Genomic DNA, 14,161 nt, shown 5'->3' on the forward strand with positions numbered 1-14,161 from the left:
TTTTTTCCTGGCCGCAGCCTCCATACGCATGCCCGACGCCCCTGTGCGCGCTCGCACTGCCATGGACGGCGCCAAACCTACCGATGCTGCTGCCGCCGCTTCTAGCGCGGCTGCCACGGAGGTGATCCAACCCGACGCCGCCGCTGCCGCTGCCCTCCAGGAGGAGCACGAACGCGTGGCCAAGCAGGCTCGCCTCGCCAAGGAGGACCGCGCCCGCGCCGCAAAGGCTGCCCGCGACGCTGCCGCTGCCCGCGCGGCTGAAGCCGAGCGCGAAACCATCGCCACTCAGCAGGAGCGCGACGCAGTGGACGTGCGCCTTCAGGCCGCCCTTGACCGCGCGGCTAAAGAGCGCTCCGCGGCTGCTGCGCCTCTGGAAGATGACGGTGCCGCCAGCGACCCCGACGACGTCGAGGACTTCGCCTCCGCCAATGGTGGCGATCCCCATCTTCGCGTCACTCTCCTTCAACACGAGGCCGCGGCCCTCATCAACCTGCACGCCCAGGCTGTGGCCGTGCAGAACATCCGGCTACTCGCCCCACTTGTGCTCGACGTCGCCTCGACCTTCTACGGCCGTTGGCGCGAATCCGTCCTCCTCCTCGTCGGCCGGTACTCCCTGGAGCGCCACATCCTCTCCGACATGGCTGCCCTCGGTTCTCCCGATTGGGTCCACATGGACTGTATCATGAAGTCCTAGATCACCGGCACCATCTCCGACGCGCTCGCTAAAGCGGTCATCAAACCTGGCACCACCGCTTGCACTCATTGGCTCGCCATTGAGTCACAATTCCGCGGCAATCGTGAGACGCGGGCTCTCTAGCTCGACGCCGCCTTTCGCAATTTCCGCCAAGGCGACCTCGACATCACTGCGTACTGTCGCAAGCTCAAGGGCATGGTGGATGCCCTTCGCGATCTTGGTGAGCCGGTCATTGATCGGACCCTCGTCTTCAACCTTCTGCGCGGCCTCAACGGCCGTTCCGAAGCCATCGGTCTCCATCTTCGTCGCGGGCGCCCCTTCCCCTCATTTCTGCAGGCCATCAACGACCTGCTTCTTGAGGAACACACCATGGCTGACTCCGCTCCGGCTCCTTCGGCTATAGCCCTCCACACCGGCACTGCACCTTCATCACCAGCGACACCCGCCGCCTCTTCCCAGCAGCAGCCACCATCCTCGTCACAGCCCCCCGCCAACCTCGGGGGCAGCAGGGGCAAACTTGGCAAGTGCGGCAGCCATGGCTCTCCTGCTGCCGGCACGGTGGCGAATGCCGCACCAGGAGGACCCCTCAGCGGCCAGCTGTGGCCGAATGCACCAGCCGTGGACTGGGTCCACTAACATGCGGCCCAGCCTGCGCCCTACGATGCTGCCTCACCCACACGCTCTCCTCGTCGGCGCCCAGCAGCAGCAGCAGCAGCTTCCTCAAGCGCTGCTGACAGGCGCACAGCAGGGGTGGCCTGCGCACCAAGCTGTTCAGCAGTGGTCACTTCCCCGCCGGGATTGTACAGCCCCGCTGTTCCTCCACCCGGCTGGGATGCTTCAAGCCTTGCCACCAACTTCCAAACTGTATCGCTCCAGCAGCCTCCCCAGGCCAACGGGTACTTTGACTCGGGCGCCACTAATCACATGACATCCAACGTTGGTAACCTCACCCTTCCTTTACCTTCACATTCTTCGCATTCAAATATTATTGTCGGTAATGGGAACCTTCTTCCCGTTACTTCCACCGGCACTGCCACTCTTCCACATCATCTTCATCTTAATAATGTGCTTGTTTCACCTAGCCTTATTAAGAATCTTATTTCGGTGAGCCAGTTTACCTCCGATAATAATTGTTCTGTGGAGTTTGACCCTCTTGGCTGTTCTGTGAAGGATCTTTGCTCTCGGAGAGAGATCGTCAGGTGTGACAGCTCCGGTATCCTCTATCCGCTGCGGTTTCCAGCCTCTACGTCTGCTCTCCTCGCCACTCCCAGCTCCTCATTTTGGCACCAACGTCTTGGTCATCCGGGTCATGAAGTTTTGTCTAGGCTAGCGCAGTCATCTGCTATCTCTTGTAATAAAAGTGATGAACACATTTTATGTCATGCTTGTCAGTTGGGTCGCCATATACGCCTACCTTTTCATGCGTCTTCATCTCGCACTAGTCATGCTTTCCAGTTAATTCACTGTGATCTGTGGATGTCTGCTCTTACTAGTATTGCTGGTCACAAATATTATCTGGTTATACTTGATGATTTTTCGCATTACCTATGGACATTCCCCACTCTGACTCAAGTCTGACACCTTTTCCACTTTGTCTCACTTTTTTGCCTATGTCGCTACACAGTTTGGTGTCCCTATTCAGGGCATACAGAGCGATAATGGCCGAGAGTTTGACAACCTCAGCGCCCGCGCTTTCTTCCTCTCTCATGGTGTCCAGTTGCGCATGTCCTACCCATACACATCGACTCAAAACGGTAAAGCCGAACGCGTCATCCGAACAATTAATAACGTTGTTCGATCTTTACTGTTTCAGGCGAGTGTTCCACCTGCATATTGGGTTGAGGCACTTTCCACTGCCACCATGCTCCTCAACATTCTCCCTACCAAGACACTCAACTTCAACACTCCTCATTTGGCTCTTCTTGGCTTCTGGCCCACTTATGAGCATCTTCATATCTTTGGCTATCGTTGTTATCCTAACCTGTCCGCTACTACCCCACACAAACTCGCTCCCCGCTCCTCCTTGTGTGTCTTTCTCGGTTACTCTCCTCATCATAAAGGCTACTGCTGTCTCGACCGGTCCTCCAACCGAGTCATTATTTCTCAACATGTCATCTTTGATGAGACTTCATTCCCATTCTCCGAGGCCCCTGGACGTCCCGCGTCCCAGGACTTTGATTTTTTATCTACTGACCCTGTGATGGCTCCTCCAGTGCCATCATTTTTGTCTCTACAGGCATTACAGGCGTTACCGCACAGCCACGTGTGGCTGCTCCAGGGGGTGGCGCCCCTTCAATCGTTGCCGCCCCCCTAGACTCTGGTGTTCTGCCAGCCGGCCTGCACCTCCCTGTCGCCGGCCAGCCGACTATAGCAGCTGGTCGGACCGCTCTGGTAGCCGGCCAGGCTGTCCCAGCAGCAGCCAGGCTCCACTGGTAGCCAGCCAGTCTCCGACGGCCATCCCGGCAGCCGGCCAGTTACCTCCAGCAGCTGGCCAGTCACCTCCAGCAGCCGGCCAGGCGCCCGTTGCTCCACTGCCCGGCTTTCAGCGCTGGGGCAGACTTGTGTACCACCGGCGCCAGCAGCCTCCTCCGACTGACTTGGCTATACTGGCGCCCGTATCACCTGTCCGTCTGACGTACAGCCACCGTCCGCATCCACCGGCTTCACCACCAGCTGCTGGCGGTGCCCCCGGGGCTGCTGGCAGTGCTACAGCCTCATCGCCTCCTCCAGCCGCTGCTCCAGCCTCGCCGCTTCCTGCTCGGGCGGTTCCCATCGCTCCAGTGGTGAACCAGCACGCCATGCGGACACGAGGGAAGGCTGGTTTTCGACAACCAGTGATACCAGTGCTCCTCTAGGCAGCACTGCTGTCACCCATCCCACGGACTTACCTCACCGCTCTCGCTGACCCCAATTGGCGGCAGCCATGCAGGAGGAGTTTTCGACACTTCTTGCCAACCACACTTGGGACCTCGTTCAGCGGCCATCTCGATCCAATGTGGTGACTGACAAGTGAGTGTTCAAGCACAAGTTCAAGGCAGATGGTTTACTTGAGCGCTACAAAGCCTGTTGGGTTCTTCGGGGTTTCACTTAGCGTCCAGGCATTGACTATGATGAGACTTTCAGCCCCGTTGTGAAGCCTGCAACAGTCCGGACAGTGCTCTCTCTTGCTGTCTCTCGCCACTGGCCAGTGCATCAGCTCGATGTGAAGAACGCTTTTCTTCACGGGAACCTCTCAGAGATAGTGTACTGTGCCCAGCCTTCGAGATTTGAGGATTCTTCTCGTCCAGACTTCGTGTGTCATCTGAATCGGTCCCTTTACGGGCTCAAACAGGCGCCCCGTGCATGTTACAGTCAGTTCGCCAGCTTCCTTCTTCGCCTGGGCTTTGTGGAGGCCAAGACAGATACCTCGCTGTTCGTGTTCCATCGTGGCAAAGACACTGCATATCTCTTGCGTTATGTGGACGATATTGTGTTCACTGCCTCCTCCACGGATCTGCTTCATCGCATCATAGCAGCACTGCAGCAGGAATTTTCTATGAAGGACTTGGGTGAGCTCCATCATTTTCTGGGTATGCATGTTCAGCGCACATCCTCAGGGTTGTTCTTGTCACAGCACCAGTACATGTTGGACATTCTGGATCATGCTAGCATGGCTAACTGCAAGCCATGTTGCACTCCGGTCGACCTTAACCCGAAGTTGTCTGCTGATGGTGTTCCTATTGCTGATCCTACCGACTTTTGTAATCTTGCTGGCGCCTTGCAGTACCTCACCTTCACACGACCGGATATTGCATATGCCATTCAGCAGGTGTGCCTCCACATGCATGATCCCCGTGAGCCTCACCTTGCAGCATTAAAGCGCATTCTGCGCTATGTTCGTGGCACTTTGGACTTGGGTGTTCATCTGCGCGCCTCTAGTCAGTCCGAGCTTGTGGTCTACTCAGATGCCGATTGGGCTGGCTGCCCCGACACCCGTAAGTCCACTTCCGGTTATGCTGTGTTCCTTGACGACAACTTGATCTCTTGGTCCTCCAAGCGCCATAACACTGTCTCCCGTTCCAGTGCTATGTACAAAGCACATTGAGATTGATCTTCACTTTGTTCGAGAACGAGTGGCCCTTAGAGCTGTCTGCGTCCTTCACGTCCCGACGACGTCTCAGTTCGCCAACATCTTCACCAAAGGATTGCCAGCTTCAGTCTTCATGGAGTTTCGGTCCAGTCTCAACGTCCGACTCCTCGACGCTGTGACTGCGGGGGCGTGTTAGAATGTACATGTATGACTTGCGTATGTATATGGTATGGGCCTGCGCTTGGTATAGCCGGCTGGCCCTATAGATGGTTAGAGAGATGACATCTCATTTGGTCCTATTTCTATAAGCCACGAGATTTCCCATCCCCTATATATATGTACATAGATCTCTCAATCAATCTAATCCAATATTCCACGCAATCTTCATTGCTTACAGAATGTATAACCACAGTTCGTTTAATAAATGTATAAAAGAAATAATATTCAAATATTATATCATATAAGTACTAGAAACGTATCAAAAGCAATATTGGTATTAAATAATTTTAAATGTCACAAGAAATCGAAAACTAGAAAAAAAAAGTTTGTGCAAAGTCATATTTACAGATCTGCTAACACTTCTCATGTGCATGGCTCGATCCATACAACAATTTAAGCTGATCAATGGCTTGCTTTCCTTTTTTCTTTATTCCCCTGCACATATAAGAGAGGAAATTAACTCAATTGAGTCGCAGTCCACTTCCCAGTTAGCTTGTACATTCCCTTCTCCATGCCTAACATGGACGGATGTAAATATGTACCAAGACTTTAAGATCTTCTTCGAGGTGTAGTGTTATGAGCTTGGCAATTCCACCAGTGGCAATCAGCTTCAGGTGTCGTCTTTGCATGGCTTCTGCGTTGGGGGCGAGAAGCCTTGTCCCCTCAGATCTCAACATCAGAACTGGGCCACTGAATATGATTCGGTTTCTTAGTAGATCTTTCCCTGATGTCACCTATTCTAAATAAGTATCGTTAGATTAGTTATAGAATATATTTTTATAATAAATTTTGTTTGAAGAAATAAATGCTAATATTATTTACTATAAACTTGGTCAAACTTAAGTTACATTAATTGGTATGGATCTCATAATTACATTCTTTTATGGACGGAGGAAGCATTATGAATGCTGCGATACGTACGCACGCAGGCATGAAGCCGTATCATGTCGCCGTCACTATTAGCTAATGTAGTCGCGCATGGCCACCGCGTTATTCGTTGGCCGCGCGCCTTCTGCTGCCTTGTTCTTGTCACAGCACCAGTACATGTTGGACATTCTGGATCGTGCTGGCATGGCTGACTGCAAGCCATGTTGCACTCCGGTCGACCTTAACCCGAAGTTGTCTGCTGATGGTGTTCCAATTGCTGATCCTACCGACTTTTGTAATCTTGCTGGCGCCTTGCAGTACCTCACCTTCACACGACCGGATATTGCATATGCCATTTAGCAGGTGTGCCTCCACATGCATGATCCCCGTGAGCCGCCAACGACCGGAGTATCCGGACCAGAAGATCGGAGTATCCGGACCGGAAGATCGGTTTCATGGAAGGGAGGCATAATTAAAAGGAAGCGGCGCTGAGCAGATCATGCGCGCCGCGTCGTCGATCAACATCGATAGATCTGCCATTCTGCCCTGCCCTGTAAACGTGTGGCTCCGATCGATCCTGATCCGCGCCGTACGTCGTCGTAGTCTAGGCCAGGCCAGGTCAGCTCCATGCCTCTTCATGCATGCATCGTTACGTACGTTGCCGTGGTGGTGACCGGTGAATGATTCTAGACCTAGCACTGGCTAGCCAGCTTCAGCAGCAGCGATAAATACAGCCGGACAGGGACCAAAGCCATCACCAATTCTAATACAGCTTTCAGACATATATAGTAGCTGTACGTGGAAAACAATATTGTCAGTGGCTAATGGTGATTCGGGAATCTGCAGCATGGTGGAGTGGTATATATAGGGAGAGGACTTTGGCAAGCTGTTAGGCCAAATCTGCAACAGAACAGTATAATGAATTATTGAAAATTCAGGGTGCAGCAAACAAATGTAATCCTCTTTGCTAGGAGTTTACTAGCTATAAAACTCATTGCATGTAGGCACACACCACAGGCAAATTCAAGCACAACACAACTACTGCTTTCATGTAGAAAAATGGTTTAATCAAGACAAGAGAACATAAGTTGATATCAAAAGTTTTCCGTCGTATACACTACACCACAACACCGCATCACCGTCAGACATCTAACGCTAAAAATTATATTTATCCATGGATGATCAGTCGTTAAAGATAACTCAGAGACTATCCGTCGCTAATTCTCCTTTTAGCGATTCAATGTCTATTATTCATATTTAACGTTAATCCATCTATCGCTAAATGTAGATATATAGCGTTGATTTGTCTATCCCTAAAAAATGGACCCCATGTGGCGCCGCGCCTCCGTCCAGCTCACGCTCAAATTTTAGCCTGGCCCCGCTCACCATGACAAACCCTAGGTCCTTTCCCAAATCCTAAACGCAGCCGCCGCCGCCTGTTCTTTCATCTCCCGCGAGCCGCCTCTAGCTTTTTCCTCTTCCGTCGCGCTCCACTCTCTCTCCGGTCTCTCCCTCCTGATTCCAATCCGCCCCATCCCACCCCATGCGACTATGGCGAGCTCCGTTCTTCCTGGGGCTCGATGGATCTAGTCCTTGGAGCAGCGGATCTGGCCGGCGGGCGTCCCTAAGGCGGCAGCTCCTTCGTTGTCGATTCAGAGATGGCGAAGAAGGCGCCGGAGTGGTGGAGTCATGGAGAGAGCCCAGCCCCGGCCTCCATTCACCTCGATGCAACCAAGGGCGCTCGACGGCGGCGCTCCAATCCAAGGCGGTGTCGGTCGGTGCGGTACCGCGGCGGCTCCCTCTTCCGACCCCGCACGCTCCAAGCTCCCCCTCCTGGTCCTGTGCGCTCCCTGCTCTCGACAGACGGCAGCAGGCTAGCAGCAGCCGTGGCTGCGCCCATCATCTAGCACGCGGTGCCGCGTTGCGCCTGGAGCCTGGGGGCTATGGCCTGCCCCTGGCGCTAGCTTGGGCGCTAAGCTCGTCCCTCGATCTTCAAGGTACTCACGCATACTTACATTGGGCTTGCTTGTCGCATTTTTGCCACGAGTTCATTTGCGGCTATAAGCCTGTAATCTGATAATGTAGATCTGTGCCGATGTAATCTTCCTGACCTACGCTGCCACCTGCAGGATCGCACAATGCACGATACACAGTATTAGAGTGTGGAACTTTGTTTGATATTTTGTGCTAAAAAAGAAGAGAAGAAACTTTGATTATATTTTAATTTTATAACCGCAGTAGGTGTAGCTCACTAGAATTGATATACATACATGATTAGACCGGTTAAGTTTGGTATTTGTATGTAGCAACCTGCCCTAGCTGAGCTTTTCAGCTGCGTCCGCCAATGTCTATACTGCTCTCTGAATTTCTCATACCACCTAAACTAAGGATGCCATGGTTTCAGATGGTTAGAAGCCCCCAAAAAACTGAATTAACAGTATACTAGCGAATCAGTTCTAGCTAGCTTGTGTCTCAGCATTTTGATTCTCACAAGAATCTGATGAACACTGCACCAAACAGTGAGATGCTTTTGAGATGCTCGTAGCCACGTGAGATGCTTTTGAGCTTCACGTTGGTGTTTCTTCATTTTACTGATTCTTTGATTTTTTTTACAGTATGTGTGTGTGGTCCAGACTGAAGAACAAAGCTATTTTTTACAGATTCTTTCAATGGCTAAAAGCATTTTGTGCTAGTTATGTTATCTTGTCTGGCTCCATTTGTTTTGACAGAAAATATTCTGGCCAATGTACCTTGCATGATTGTAAAAGCATTTTGTCCTAGCTATGTTATCTTGTCTGGCTCAGTTTTAGGTAAAAGGCACAATGCATTTACAGTGCTAATGCTAGACATCTATTGGTTGATTTAACTTGCCTGTTAATGGAAATTAGTAAAATTATTTGACAAAAAAATAGAAGATTATGTGAGCATAGGTAGCTTGTTTTTGAATAATATATCATTTTTAGTTCCCTTTTACAATATTAGACCTACTGTGACTGCAGTTTCATAACATGTTGTTTGATGTGTGTAGGACTGCAGGTAGCAGCTGTCTACTAGCTGCTAATATAACACCTTCAATGTACAGAAAGGTAAATAGTACAAACCTATGGCTATTTATCTTGCTCCATTTCATTAGTATAGACCTATAGCTAGCATCTGGCATTCATGTGGACACTGAAGCTAGCAGTTTTCGTTTTTGTTCAGACTTAAACTGTTGGATTGCAGTAAATGAAGGCAGCCAAATTAAAAACAAATAAAAATATTTTTATGATGTTACGCCTCAGGATTAATTAATTAATTATATTGAAGTTGGAGATATGGCATGACATGATCTTGCTTTTTTGGCTGAAGTAGAAATTTCAACAATTTCTTTTGTTATTATAGTCATACATGAGTCCCTGATGCTTTGTATTCAATACTTTCATTTATCTGCACTTGACTTTATTTGAGAATCTATGTTGTTCAGACTAGTAGTGAAGAATTGAAAGTTCTGTGAGTCTGCACTTCAACAGAAACAAAGTGATATCTGCTTAGTCATTTGCACCCTTTGATCTAATTACTTTTTTGGGACCTGATCTCATCCTTGGAAGATGATGCTTTTGCTAGACAGAGGAACATGGTGTTACATCGTACATTATATCGTAAACAAAAAAAAAACTTTTGTGGTTTCTATGTTAGGAACTAATGCATGCATCTCTATTTGCTGTTCTGTTACACTAGGCCTCCACATTTATTCTTATGTGGATATCTGTTGTTTTTTATTTCTACTTGTGTTGCTTGCCCAATGTCGAAATGGAAATAACAACATAATTTCTGCACCATGATAGTATCCTAAGTGTGTCTCCTATGCATGCCCAACCATGTATTTTTTATTTGTTCACATACTCAAATACATACCATTTGTTTATTTTAAAAAATAGATATTCTATGGCCAAGTGGAAATAAAATGTAGTTGTTAGTTGATCTCAATTCTAATTGCTATTTGTTATGCTACTCGAAATCTCGCCCACTGTCCCTACACCAGCCTGCTAGCACGCAGAGGCCTACAGTAGGTGCCCCCTGCATTAGTGATTCCTCCCCAATCCTGACCCCAACCATAATGAAAGAAGCGGCCAGAACGGCAGGTGGCTGAAACTGCATGGCAGGCAGCTGAAGCAGCAATGCTCCAACTCCAAGGTATGATCTACTCAATATTAGGGAGTACAATGCATGGATGCGCCTTCATTCTGTACTAGTGGGTTAGGCCTTGGCTTTGAAGAATATAGTGGGAGATAAAATTACAAAAGATGAAGTATACATAGAATCTGCAAGCAATGTTAATATAGCACTGACTACCTATGTATCTTGTTCTAGACCAACAATACATACTTGTGCTCATCTTCTGTGAACTGAAGTTTTTTATACTATAACTGTAAGGTCAAATTTATGATGTAGATCGATGCATATACTTCTAGCTGGTTGAGTTTTAACTCATTAAGGAACAGCAGCATCAGTATAACATCTGATCTTATGGTTTGTTCTGATAAAAAAGATGATCTGGATATGTCTGCAGTGGACAGGATGTGGTAGGAGGTGGAGACATCCTTTTTTGGGAGGTCTACAGTAGGCATGTCATTGCTGGATGAGGCTGCTATGAAGAGTCACAAGCAGGAGTGCCAAGGAGGTGGCCTGAATCAGAGAAAGGAGGATGAGGTGATGTGTTGCTCTCTCCCCCTCTCTGTGTTGATTCATTTGTTGATATTACTCTGAGATGCATTAGTTTGTGGAGGTCTCAACTATATAGATGGTTCACTCAAGTACACAGGAAGCCGATGTAACTTTGTTGATTCCTAACACACTACCGGATACAGGAGCTTTGCCGAGTGCCCCTAGCACTCGGCGAAGCCCAAAAAACACTCGGCAAACCCTTTATCGGCAAACGCTAGTTTGCCGAGTGTTTTTTGTCGGACACTCGGCAAATACGTTGCCGAGTGGAAAAAAAAACACTCGGCAAACTTTTTTTTCATAAAAAAAAGACAAGCCGACACCACGCCGGCTCCACCAGCACCGCCGCTGCCACCACCATCCGCGCTGCCGTCCCCTCCGCCGCGTGGGTTGCGCTGGATCTGGAGCTCAAGGTGGTGGAGCTCGCCGGATCCACCACTAGCTCGCCGGATCTGGAGCTCGAGGTGGTGGAGCTTGCCGGATCCACGCTGCCAGGCCGAAGGGAGCTCGTCGGAGGGAGAGAGGAGAGAGGGCGCTGTCGATGTTTTACCACCGATAGCCTGCCATGGGGGTCCCCGAGGCAGTATGTTCGGGCTTCAGCGTATGCGGAACTCGACGATTAACGCAAGAGATAGTCGATTTATCCTGGTTCGGACCCTCGATCTTTGATCGAGTAATAGCCCTACATCCAGTCGGCGTTAGCCTTTGCGTTGGATTGATTGTAAAGTGTTGTGTTGTGTACAATTGTTCTCTCCTCATCTCCCGATTCAAGGAGCCCTGCCCTCCTTTATATAGTCAGGAGGCCAGAGTCCTAGTCGGTTTACAATGAGAGTTCCTAGTAGGATTACAGGATAATACTACTACTAAGATTACAAGGGAAGAATCCTAGTCAGGCAAGTTCTTCTCCCTTCCTTGCGGGGTATCCCGTGGGTCCCGCACCGACAAGCCCCCGAGCACTTCATGGTTGAGTTCTGGAAGCCTCGTCTTGTTCCTTCAAGTCTTGTCGAACAGGAACAAGCGTCGTCCGAGTGCTTTCTTGATCGAAACCGTGTAGCGCTTCGTGAGATCTTCGTGTAGTGTGTACCTTTTTGAAGAAAAAAGTACCCTCATTTGGATGTAGCCCCCGAGCCTCTTGCAGTTTGGCACAAGGAGCTTGAGGGTCTTGTCTTGAAATCTTCCTGATTCTTCATTGAAAGGTTCCCCGGCTTCCTTGTTGAAAAGAGCTCTGATTTAGCTGTGTTCGGGTTCTTTTTGTCGGAAAGAGCTCGGATATAGCTATGTCCGGGTTCTTTTTATCTTGTGGCCTTGAAGTCGTCTGTCTTGAAGAAGTGTTCTGAGTGACGTGCGCTTTTTGAAGAAAAAAGTGCACTCACTGAGTGCAGCCCCCGAGCCTCTTGCTATTTAGAACAAAAAGTTGGAGGGTCTTGAATCTGAGTTGTTCGACAGAACTGTATACCTCTCCTTTTGCAGCCCCCGAGCATATATCCGGGTTGTTTTGTTCAGGAAGAACTCGGATGCAGAGTCTTGGCGTATTCTCTGGTAGTCTGCTGTTGTCAGATGTAGTTGTATGGTGGTGGTTGAGTGTAAATGCCTTTTGTTCATGGGTTGTACTGTGTTGGTATATTCTTCCGAATATGCTCGTCTTCGAGTACTGTTCTCTCTCGCCTGAGTCTTCCATTATTGAGCCCTGTCTTTTCACTGTGTCCTTTGTTAGGCTTGTTTTGTTGGTACTCCTAGTCCATGTGCACCGCTCCTTCGATCTATAAATACCCTTCCGGAGTGCTTGTTTTTATTCATTGAACATTCTGTTGAAACCTTCGTGGTCATGAACATGGTAGTTTTTGAAGTAGAGCAGCCCCCGGGCGTGTTTTGTAGTTCCTGTGTGTCTTGTCGTAGCTGGAGGAAGTCTTGTGATAGGGATTAGAGGTAGGCTAATCCCGCAGCAGCATTGTACCAGGATGTACGTGGCGGTAGTTGGAGGAAGTCTTGTGATGTGGGCTTCGTTCCTTCATCTGATAGTTCTGGGTTGATCCTCGTCGCCTGTCCTAAGACTGTACGGTGCAGATCAACACCATATCCAGCATCACATCGGTCTTGGGTAGACAGATGCCTGCCAACCTTCTCTGCTCCATGTTGTCCCGCCGTGCTGCTGATTTCCGCCTTGGATGCACTGCGTCCGTCCTTTGAAGAAAACAGTGTAGCCGATGGCGGTTTGTCCTTTTGAGTAGCAATTTAGGACACATAGTCGTTCCAGAGCCTAGCCGTGTCCGGGTTCCTCTTTGCTACTTTGCTTTTCATGGTACCGAGTTCGTTGGGTCTTGTAAGATTTGTAATCTTCTATTTTTGAAGTCGCTTGTAATGGAAAGAATCTTGTCTTCTGAGTTGTCATTTATTTTTCTACTGTAGTCCTGGTTGTTCATGAGATTCCCGAGTTCTTTCCATAAGAACCGAGTTCTTATGTTCCTTGTGAGGTAGCCCTTCTTTTCTTCATGGTTGACAGGTTGTTTTTTGCAGTAATCTGATAACTCCATCGTAGTGCTGGATGGATAAGTCTGAAATCTGCCCGTTGAATTGTACCGTTGTGTGGATTTGTGCCCTCCGTCATTTTAGCTGTGTCAGTAAATGGACTGTTGCGTTCTCACACAGTGCTTTAACGGGCCTGGTGGGCTATTTTTATCGCTGTAAAATCTATTTAAAGACCCTTCATCTTCTTTTTCTTTACTGTCCTTCTCTTGCCTTGAAACCCTAGCTCTCAGAAATCCGCCGTCGCCATTGCTGCCGCCATCTTAGCACCGCCGTCCAAGCTTTCTCTTCCCCTAGTTGCTTTTTGCCTCCGTTAGTACATGGGTAAGAAGAAGGCCACGAGCAAGTCCCAGGCAACCTTCGTAGACGAGGAATCATCACTTTCCGTGATTGAGAACCAGGAGTTCGTGGCCATGAGGGCTGCCCAGAAGTCTTGGCCGGCTCCGACGACTACCGAAGATCAGCTTCGGGAACTTGTCAGCGATGGTTTGATCTAGAGCAAGGCCATTGCTGAATGGAGAGTTCCAGGCGAGCATCGGTCCCTGCTCTAGGTCCTGGTGAGATCGTTCTTTTCGTCTCCTTCATTCTTGCTGGACTTTGCCTTCCTGCCTCTGCCTTTCTTCATCAATTTCTCAACTATTTTGGGATTTGCCTGAATCATCTTGCTCCTAATGCAGTCCTTCACCTTTCTGTCTTTGTTCATCTTTGTGAAACTTTCCTTGGAATTCCCCCTTCTCTTTCTCTCTTTTGTTACTTCTTTCGCCTGAAACCCCAACCCCGCCACGAAGACACCAGTGTTCTTGGTGACTGCGGGATTCAATTTCGCCAGGGTCTTAAGAGCAAGTTCTTTGACTATGACCTGGTTGATTCTGTAAGGGATTGGCGTGCCGACTGGTTTTATGCCGCCAATCTGATCCCTTCTCTTGCTGTCCACTCTGGATCTGGTCCCTTGGTTAATGACCGATGGGATAAGAACCCTGTGACGATGGCTGAGGTTCAGGCAATCCAGCCATTTCTTGATAGGATAAGTATCTTGAAATAGCAGGGCTTGACCGGCTTCGGTATTGTCTCGAGCTTTCTTCGTCGCC

General features: G+C 49.3%; 1 protein-coding gene across 1 annotated transcript; it reads left to right on the forward strand.

The window, feature by feature from the left end:
• The first annotated feature begins 889 nt into the window (after positions 1 to 889).
• LOC136489457 (uncharacterized) lies at positions 890 to 1,330 on the forward strand. Its single transcript, XM_066486085.1, has one exon. It carries the CDS (start codon positions 890 to 892, stop codon positions 1,328 to 1,330), a length of 441 nt encoding a protein of 146 aa, XP_066342182.1.
• The last annotated feature ends 12,831 nt before the right edge of the window (positions 1,331 to 14,161 follow it).

This window comes from Miscanthus floridulus, chromosome 10 (assembly GCF_019320115.1).
Source record: "Miscanthus floridulus cultivar M001 chromosome 10, ASM1932011v1, whole genome shotgun sequence".
Lineage (NCBI taxonomy): Eukaryota > Viridiplantae > Streptophyta > Magnoliopsida > Poales > Poaceae > Miscanthus > Miscanthus floridulus.

Bases quoted from the DNA above. Each gene is read 5' to 3' on its own strand.
- LOC136489457 (XM_066486085.1), top strand. From the start codon at position 890: ATGGTGGATGCCCTTCGCGATCTTGGTGAGCCGGTCATTGATCGGACC.